At 31.5% G+C, this 11094-nt stretch overlaps 1 protein-coding gene across 1 annotated transcript; it reads left to right on the top strand.

Moving 5' to 3' along the window:
- Positions 1–420: 420 nt before the first annotated feature.
- LOC139109885 (uncharacterized) lies at positions 421–6721 on the top strand (the record flags this gene model as incomplete). Its single annotated transcript, XM_070669296.1, has 7 exons — positions 421–792; positions 2857–3130; positions 3268–3705; positions 3782–3832; positions 3919–4148; positions 4396–4555; positions 4894–6721. Coding segments are annotated over 7 exons (1650 nt in total), but the record flags the coding sequence as incomplete, so codon positions are not given.
- Between the last annotated feature and the right edge of the window lie 4373 nt (positions 6722–11094).

Below are 11094 nucleotides of genomic sequence, written 5' to 3'. Positions count from 1 at the left end.
CGAAAGATGTATACAAAAAGGAGAACATCCTCTTGGTGCGACAATATTTAAAGAAGTTGACAGTGAATGAAGAACAAATAAAAGTTTCTTATTACAAACGCACATTAAGCACCATAATGGTGTTTCCCCTTTAGCAGAAATTAATTTTCCTATGGTTACAGGATTTATATTGGATTCTATGCATTTAGTATATTTAGGTATTATGAGAAAAATATTGTATCAATTTGTGCAAGGAAATAATTATTTTTGCAAGTTAGATACAAAGAGAATAAATTCTTTATCAGAAAGACTGAAAACATTAATTAAGTATATTCCTTCAGATTTTGCAAGAAAACCGCGAAATTTGATTAAAATTAAAAATTGGAAAGCAACAAAACTACGTTTGTTTTTGTTATATATTGGATTTTTTGTTTTTAATAAAATTATTCCACAAATTTTATTGATCACTTTCAACTTCTTCATACAGCTATATATATTCTTTCACATCCAAAATTAGCAGTTCAATTATGTGATTATGCACAGTACTTATTATTACAATTTGTTAAAACGTTTGACGATTTTTATGGACCAGATTCTACAATCTATAATATTCACAATCTTATTCATCTTTCGGATGATGTTAAAACTTTCGGTAAACCATTGGATAATATTAGTGCATTTGATTTTGAAAATTTCCTTGGAAAGATAAAAAGATCTTTTCGTTCTGGTAATAAGCCGTTATCACAGTGTGGCCTGAGGCCACGAGCAGGTAACTTCAGACCCCGCGCCGCGACCACCACCGTTCGCCCAAATTAATCGCGCGGTCCCGTCCACGATTAAATTAAGCACGGGCCGACCAGCCGCCCGCGGCGAGTAGCGCGGACTTTCACAACGAGCGACATGGGCCGCCCAACCGCCCACACCGCGCACCGCCACCCGACCGCTCGGGAGTGGGGGCCCCCACTCCCGGGCCCACGGGTATATAAGCTGCCTCGAGCGCAGACGAGGCACCTTATTCCGCGCTGGGGAGCACCCCAGCATCCGATCCTCCAGGTCTTGGGCGCTCCCAAGACTTCCTCGACCGGGCTCACCCGGCCTCTGAAACCGACTTCGCTATTGACGACTCGGGCGCTCCCGAGCCTCCCTTCGACCGGGCGCTCCCGGCCGTCCTCGACACCGACATCTCCGAGACTCGGGCGCTCCCGAGCCTTCCTTTGACCGGGCGCTCCCGGCCGTCCTCGACACCGACACCTCCGAGACTCGGGCGCTCCCGAGCCTTCCTTCGACCGGGCGCTCCCGGCCGTCCTCGACACCGACATCTCCGAGACTCGGGCGCTCCCGAGCCTTCCCTTGACCGGGCGCTCCCGGCCATCCTCGACACCGACATCTCCGAGACTCGGGCGCTCCCGAGCCTTCCTTTGACCGGGCGCTCCCGTCCATCCTCGACACCGACATCTCCGAGACTCGGGCGCTCCCGAGCCTTCCTTCAACCGGGCGCTCCCGGCCGTCCTCGACACCGACATCTCCGAGACTCGGGCGCTCCCGAGCCTTCCTTCGACCGGGCGCTCCCGGCCGTCCTCGACACCGACATCTCCGAGACTCGGGCGCTCCCGAGCCTTCCTTTGACCGGGCGCTCCCGGCCATCCTCGACGCCGACCTCTCCGAGACTCGGGCGCTCCCGACTCTCTCTCGCATCTCCGCGCCAACACGGCCCTGGCATTCCGACGCACGATTGAATTAAGTCGCGGCGCCGCCGACTTGCGAACGCGAAACCTGTGCGTCCGACACGGCCCTCACGGCCTGGTTTGTAATCCGCGCCGCCGAGTCGCGAACGCGAAACCTGTGCGTCCGACACGGCCCTCACGGCCTGGTTTGTAATCCGCGCCGCCAACTCGCGAACGCGAAACCTGTGCGCCCGACACGGCCCTCACGGCCTGGTTTGTAATCCGCGCCGCCGACTCGCGAACGCGAAACCTGTGCGTCCGACACGGCCCTCACGGCCTGGTTTGTAATCCGCGCCGCCGACTCGCGAACGCGAAGCCCGTGCGCCCGACACGGCCCGAGCGGCCCGTCCTGTAATCCTCGGAGTCCTGTATAACCGACGCGGTCTGTTACCTAGGATAAGACCGAAAGCGACCCGCACTAACAATCTCTGGGAATCCAGCTCACGGCAGATAGCCGTTTTCGTGACAGTTTATTCTTAAGTTCATTTCTGTATATATCTCTCTTTTCGTAGTTTAAGTGTATTATTTCAACTAAATATTTCTTTCCTTCTTTTGTTAATAAATTCTTTATTTTTCGATTAACCCAAGTCTCGGTTTTCTTTATACTCGTGCCCTGGCTTCCGACGAGCTCTCCGAACCGGAAATTACCGTGTTACAACAGTTATCACGACGACTTTCAGAAAAAAGTTTAATTTCTAACAATCTTATTATAAAAAACGAATTAAAAGGTATTCACAACTACGGACCACTTATAGTTAATAACAAAAGTTTTGACATTCAATATAAAGAAATAATTTTTAATAAATATCAATTTAAAATTTGTCGTCAATCTGATTCTGATTGTTATGCGTTATTAAAAGATAACACTGTTGTACAAATTTTTAATATTGTCATTAGATGTTCGCAACAAATAAACTGTACTAATTTAATTTGTAAGCAATTTTTAAAATACGATAATTATTTCAATTATCCTTGTGATTCGAAAAAGCTACAAATATTTAGAATTAGTAACTTACAAAACTCATTCAAAATAGTTAATTTGTCACAAATAAAAGCTAAATGCATTGTATTTCAAGATAGTATATCATATATTGCGTACCCACTTTTACACACAATTACAATGTAAATTAAATAAGCTAATATATATTAAATTATTACAGAATTTCTTTTAATTTTGTTATTTCAGAAAATTAATACATATTACAGTACGATAAAACTTGATATAAAAATGAAAGCTTATTCAATAGTAGAGTTTATAGAAGAAAGTGCAGTTGAAATTATTCCTTCTTCCTGGCTCCTACCTGATAATAAAACTGCTTTGTGGCCTAAAGGTATAATACCTTCAGTCTTAAAAAGATACCTAAAGTCCCGTATTGAGCCCTCTGATGATTGGTCTAATGTTAAGATAAGAATTTTAGGACAGGCAGGTGAGTTTTATTTTATTTATCTTAACTAATTAACTCATAAATAACTAATGACTCAATACAAATAGATTAAATTAAATTTAAAGCTAAAAACAAATGTTGATCGAAAAATTTTATAGAATTTTTTGTTTGTTTTATAGACACTCTTGTTGATGCAGGAAAAAAAGCTCAGAAAGCAGAGAATACATCTCACTTAAGCAGTGATTCGAATTCACAAGAAGATCCTTCATGTAAACAACGATTTAAAAAAAAACCTTATCGGTTTTGTAATTCATCCTCTTCTGATGAAGAAAACATACAAACAGAACCGCTTTCGCCACCAGAAAAACGACATCGAAAAACTAAAACTATATACTCAAAAAACTGTGCTACACGTCCTATTCTCAAAACTTTCCCTGATATTCAAGGTAAAACGTACATTTATACATTTATTTATTTTACATATTGTTTAAATATTGTTTATTTTTTATTTTTTAATTCTTGTGTCAAACAAGGCATTCTATATGTTATGCTTGAAGGCTTTTTAAGATGTTTGAAAGGATTTTGTATATTTTGTCATTATAGATTTAACAGTATCATAAAATGATTGTCGGGAAAGTTTACCATCTGGTTCTGTTTGTGACATTATAAACCGTACTGTAGACAATATTTCAGAAAAAGCTGTTGAAAGAGTAGATACATTTACAGATGTACAAAATAAACATGGTGAGATTTTATACTATTTACATCTGTTTTTATAAAAGAAAAGAATTGTATTTTTTGTTAAATTATTTCACAAATGTAAAACTGTTTTACAGGAATCCTATATAAGGTTTTCAAAATAATGGAAGAAGTAAAATATGAAATATTAACATTAAAAAGAAATCAAGAATACATTAAAGAAGGAATGGACATTTTACTAACAACAAATAACAATATCGACGTAAATAAATTTAGTCGGCTACTTCCTATTACTACTGTAGAATCTTTTAATGATATTGATAACGCTTTGGGAAATTCTGAAGAGGATTTTAAATCTTTGGTATTTTATTAATTTATATAAATTTTTTAAAAGAGCGTGTATTTTATTATCATAACGTATTTTATACATAAAAACGAATAACAAATTACTACTATTGTTTTTTAAATATTTCTGCAAATTAAAATTAAAATAATGTTATTCATATAATTTAAAACGGTTTATCTCGATCAAAAATTTTTATATTATTCTAGTTTTAGCCTTTGGCTTTCACGACCATTAATTAAATCCGTTTAATTATAACTTTTAGATGCAATATCTCAATCTTGCACATGGAGAAACAGTGAACCAGCTAGTGCCATCAGTAATGAAACTGATTATGAAGAAGGATGTTTCAATACACTTCAGTGGATGTGGAAAGAAAAAGAAACGTGATTTTTCTGCTACTAATATTGCTGCTGCAGTATTTGGTAAATATTCTTTTACTTTTTTCATTAAAATACCCTTTAAATTTTTATTTTATAACTGAACTAAAAACTATATTTAAATTATTCCTTAAAAAGATTAAATATTTAATATATTTCAATTTTTATTAGAAAAACGTAATATTTTTTTATTTTATTTAATTTATTGATATTATATGCTAATGTAAAATGGGTATAACCTCAATGTTACTCTTTACTTAAGAAAAATTACATTTTTTCTGAATAATTTTATTATATTTACTTAATCTATAACACGAGAAATTGTATTATACGATGCTAATAATAAAGAAGATTTATACAATTTGTATATTTTTTTTTTATAGGTATAGTATCAAAGAAGATACCCAATGCAACAAGAAGTGAAATGTTTAAAAGAATCTCAAAATTTCTTGCTGAAAGCGGAGATAGAGAAGGAGGAAGGAAAGCAAGACTCAACGCAGTCAATTAACATTAAGTTAAATGATTATAATACTTTTTAAATGTTTTTTATTTCCTTCATTCAATTTTCAATTTTTTCATTTTAGTTTAAATCATATAGCTTTCGTTTTATTTTTACGTTAAGATGTGCAATAACTTTTTGCAATTTGTTAAAAATTATTAATTTCAGTAATTATTTATCTTATTTGAACAATAATAACATTGCTTTGTTTAACTATATTAAGGCATTATGTATAAAGAAATTTAAGTAAAACATTACTAATTCATTATTGCATACTCATCTATTTTTAAATATATGACATAAATTTACAGTACTATAAAGCACGTGCTTCAATATTAAAATGTAGATGATTCAAATCCACAATTCGGAAAATTGCCAATGTCAATTATAAAAAATTAAAGCAAATTTTCTTAATTACGGATTTAATCCTCTACCAAAAATTGAACCACTGTAAATTTATTTTGTACAATTAAAAATCGATGAGCATGCAATATTGATGTAATACACAACTGAAGTTTTTAGACAATATTGGCTTAAGAGAAGTAAATGTATATTTTGCAATATTTATTTTACGTTGAAATACATTTAATATTAAATATTGGATAATTATTATTATTTAACATTGTCCCAATGTTCTGGAACCAATATTGGTGAAATCAGACGAAGCGTCCACCTTGTAATATCGGACCAATGTTGGGTATTGATTTATACCCAATATGTAACAATGAATTTACATTATTCGCCAATATTGCGCCAATGCATTTTGCTACTAGGGATGGTTTGGAATGGCGCCGTCGTTTGTCACGCTCACTCACGCGTAGCTTCCTTGTCGCTTTTACGCCTATACAATTTATACATTTTTATTTTTTTCTCAATAACGGTTGAAATGTGGGATGGGCCACACCACCACTCTATTTACAGAGATTCATAGATTACTAATTTCTTTGTGAATAGAGTAAGATAAGCCACACCTCTAGGTCCATCAACGTCTCGGTAGCTTCGAACGGCGCGTTTTTGCTCGCACGGGCGTCAAATCTTTAAATATTGTTTTTTCGATTATTAACGCCTAACTTACAAAACCGTATAGAACTTTTCTACTTATTTTCGGAAGCCCAACCTACAATTAAAAACTTCTTTACATCAACTGGGACACCCTGTATAATGTCCCGACATTGCTAAATTATTAATTTCCCGAAGTGATTTAAGGTAATATTACATACCAATAATTTGACATTAAAAAGTTGATAAAAATTTAAACAGTGGTAGATAATTGTTTTAAAATGTTTCTGATAAATTTTCGTAATTTAATAACATCAATGAGTAAAAATATTAATGATAATGTTTTGACTAATTTTACATGAGTTCTTATGAAAAATTGTATTTAATCGCGTACCAAAAAATAAATAAAATTGAAATGTCGATAAAATTTTTTTTGTCTGATGAAAAATTTTCTTAGAATTATATTTGTTAAAATAGTTAAAATAATCGAATGAATGAATGGTATTTATGCGTAGATTTGTGTTTAAGTGGTTGCAAAGGAATCTAAATTTAAGGCGATACTCTTAATTCTGATAGTAACTATATTATTATATTCTTTTATTTATGGTTTATCTTTTGCGCCTATTAATCGAATGAATTTTTAATCGTACCGAAGAAAACTTGAAAGAACAGTGAAGTGATAATGATAAGTCCCTTTCATATCAATCTTTCATTGCGCCGAGTCCTCGGTCTTCTTTTTGTGCGACATTCGTTCTTAGCCACCAGCACCTTAAGAGATAGTAGCCGCTTGCATATTCATAAATTTACTCAGAATAACAGTTTATTCGCGTGATTTACTATATCTTTAAACTTTGTAATAATGTATGAAAAATTAATACTCAACTAATTTATCAAAATAAAAAAAATAAATTTTTAACATTGCTAAATCAAGAGGCACGGTAGTGCCTCGCGCCAAGTATAGGCGCAGCGCACTACCAAGCTTCTTATTACGCGAGACACCGTATTGAAAAAATTCGTAATGTTCGGATCTCAATAACGGCTAAACCGATCGCTTTCTACATAGGTTTGTCGTGTAGATTAGGGTTGAATTATGTTATAAAACTGCTTTAATTTTTTTACTACGTTATCTACAAACGAAGATATCGCGATTTAAAATTTGTTTGCAAGAGTAAAATATAATTAAGAAACGTTGTCATCATTGTCTCCCAAAGTTTGTCTTTTTCGTTTTCGCGTCGCTAGATGGTGCAGATAGACTTATCGACTTTATTATTATCGACTCTGGTGATAGTTAAAATGACATATATATTAACCTAAAATATTGTCATTTCAAAAAGGGAGGTGTGTGATGTGTTATTATTATTTTCGCACCGCTAGATGGTATTTGATTTATCGACTGTATAGATATTGATCTTTGCAAAAAATTTGTTTAAACAATTAAAATTACTTATTTTCGGTTAAATATTACAACTACAAAATAAATAAAATCCCCCCAAAATTACCTTTTTTTTAAAAAAAAGGTATAAAAAAGCGCCAAGTATAAACGCGCGAGATTAAAATAACTACAAAATGAATAAAATCACCCTCAAAACTAGATCCCCCCCCAAAAAACATAAAATGTCTACTGTAATATTGAATACTCTCTATTAAAGTTATGAGATCAAATAATTGCGCCAAGAATCTAAAGAATTTAGAAAATTTTAAACAATACAAACCATGTAAAACCGTACGAAAATATATCTAGGTTTGTCTCGATGATATAACGTGGTAATGTAAAGAAAAAAAAAACAAAAAATCTTGGCGCTGCAAAACCAAATCTGATGCGTAGCATAACGCAAAAAACAAAATTATAATTTGAGATTTTAAAGATTTGGTTTTGCAGCGCCAAGATTTTTTGTTTTTTCTTTCTTTACATTACCACGATATATTATCGGGACAAACCTAGGTCTATTTTCGTACGGTTTTACATGGTTTGAATATTACGCGAATCAAAGTACATTAAGTTTGGGTATTGACTATTTACCTAGGTGTAATACTGTTTTCTGAGATGTAATGGTTGATAATGTAATAAAATTCGTACAAATAATTTGTTGTGGCATTGTCCATCTAACATCTTTGTTATCAATAAATATTTAATTGATTATGTACTTACAACTATCTCAACATTAATATGACACTTAAATGTAGTTAATAATGCAAGACAATATAGAACAACTTAACGATTATAAATTTACCAGAAGTAATTTAAAATTATTATTTAAATTACGAACATACAAATAAAAATCTTTAAATGTTATGTTTTAATTTTAGACTAAACGTAAAAGAAGTTTGATGCGATATTAAAGAAAGAAAGTTATTTTTCTATGTTTGATTTATTCTATTATATTTTAAAGTGGAAAAAACAAATTACATTTTATTGCATTTTAGTTATTTTTATTATGTTATTGAAATATATTTATAATTTATATATTTATATTTTATAATTCCAGATTACTTTATAAACGCGTATAATAATTATATTACGTATATGTGCAAAATTGCAAAATAGATAAAAATAATGTTATAACAGACGTTGTACTCAGGATAGTTATCTACTTATTTCTGAATGTATGGGTTATAACTACAATGTACAATAATTTAAATTTACCAATAAAAAATGTTCCAGCATTCTAATTTTTTCCAATTTTTTTAAACATTGTTTAATCAATAATACATTCACTTTACTTATTTTTTAAGTATATATTAAGTATGTTTTCACATCTTTTGTATATTGTAAATTAATTGTAAATATTTGAGGTTTTATTAAAAAAATATAGATAAATTTATTTAAATTATATATACAGTTATAAATAAAGTTAAAAAATTCTAAAAGTTAATAAAATAGATATACATAAAATTTACATGCTATAGTATGTAATCGCTGCCACTGACCTTATCAATATTAAATTTTACAGTAAATAACAATTTATGAGACTTATGAAATTAAATAAATAATAAAATAAATAAATAAATAATTCCAAAGTGTTTTTAGCAGCGATTTATTAAATTTCCGACAAATTGTTGAATAAATAAACATGAAATAATAGAAAATAGTTGAAAGCATAAATTAATAACATAAACAAAAAAATTTAAAAAAAAACAAAAATATGCTAAGATATTTTTATTTTTTCCATACAATTTTTTTGTAATTTTTAAGCTCAAAGCTGCGGATTAAATAGATGACGTCACCGGCGTCTCGATGACGCCGCCGACTTCGATCGGCGCCACGGCGCCGAGCATCTCTATCTTCCCCTATTTCATACCATATATCACATTGAACATATATACGTAACGCATGTAATTTAGCAATTATTAAGACTTACACAAATTTATGATCAATTTTACATAAATTTAATATATTTATATAAAAAATAAAAAATTTTTATTATTTTCCTTTTTAAATTAATGTCTCATATATTTTTTTAAATAAACATTTTATTGATTTATAACAAGATTATACACAAATATAAAAAATTATCCATTATTTTAAATTTGTAACAAATTAGAAAATAAAAAATGTATTTTAGAAAAGGAAAGGCCATATATCACAAAAGAGGAAAGCGGAAAATATATCGAAAGTGTATGAAATTTGTGTATGAAATTTGTTCGATTCGTACGTAGTATAAAAAGGTTTCGTAAGCAGTTGACGGTATAAAATATCTATTGCTATAGGGTAGATCTGGGGTAGATCTGGGGTAGGGGAAAACAGTAAGCGACGCGAGCAACGCAGTATGAAGAAAGACAACTTGCGTATTCGCGTCTGGTCAGTCTACACGACAACTGTGTCGAATAACGCTATTCTCTAAATTGTGCAATAAATAGTATTATAAAGTGAACAAAATAAACAAGATGTTTCGAATAATTGAAATATTACTTATCACTTCAGCATTCATCACAACAGTTTATTCAGGTGACGTTATTTTATTTAATACACGTAAATTATAGAAAATAAAAATGTATAAGCTAAAAGCAGTTGACTAATAATTAACATTAATGGCTGCGTTCAGCAGAAGTGCTACGTTTACAATAGTTTAAAAATTTGTGATTTTAATTGGCGTTTACTTTTAGATTTAAGTACGATTACGATCATATACCAATTAAAATCATGATTTTTAAAACAGTTACAAATGTAACACTTATATTGAACGTAGCTAATGTTTATCAACTTTTCTCTACTTTTTATTTTATGTATATATGTATTGATGTTTATTTGTTTATGTGTTTGTGGTATAAACGTATAGGTTTTTATGTAACGATGTGAATAATTTATGGTTTTTCATTCTATGATTGAAGTTCATGTACTTTAAATTTGTATCCCTTAAGTGGCCAAAAAGTAAATACTTTATTTTATTCTACTTAACATTTATGTGTATTTTTAAATATTAAGTAGAATAGATTTAAATATTTATTATGAATTGATATATATAATTTTAATTATATGATTATAGCAAATAATAATCATAATATTACATATAACATCAATATCGTTTTTATCACAAATATTATTTTATAAATTGTACTGTTACTTATACTTATCAATGACTTATTTTTAATGACATTTACGTACAATAATTATTGATTAATTTGCATTAATAGTACTTATAATATAAATTGTGATCTTTGTTGATGTCGTTTTGTTTAGAAGTCGTTCATAATTTTATTTGATGTAAAATTGAAGATAATTTACGTAATGATGAAATAATTTATTTATACTTTCTTATTGTCTTGAATATTAATTAAACTTAAAAAGTCATATTATATTTTGTTAAAAAATATAAATAATATTAAAATAAAAAAACATCAAAGGTTACAATTTATAATTCAATTAATTTTAATCTTACGGCGTACTTGTGTTACATGGTGTTTTAATGCGATTCAGCCGCGCCAAGTTTTTGTAAGTCAGATTAGTTTTTATTAATTTCATAATTTTATAAAAAATTATGAATTAGTGCTATTTTTTATATCAAATTTTTGTAACAAAACTGTGTATTAGCGTTCTTTTTTTTATACAGGTAATTTTGTACTGATTTTAAAAGACGCGGTAGTGACC

This window comes from Cardiocondyla obscurior, linkage group LG02, assembly GCF_019399895.1.
Source record: "Cardiocondyla obscurior isolate alpha-2009 linkage group LG02, Cobs3.1, whole genome shotgun sequence".
In the NCBI taxonomy this organism is placed as follows: Eukaryota; Metazoa; Arthropoda; class Insecta; order Hymenoptera; family Formicidae; genus Cardiocondyla; species Cardiocondyla obscurior.
The sequence above is the reverse complement of the archived record's forward strand: the minus strand, read 5'-3'. Positions and strand labels throughout refer to the sequence as shown.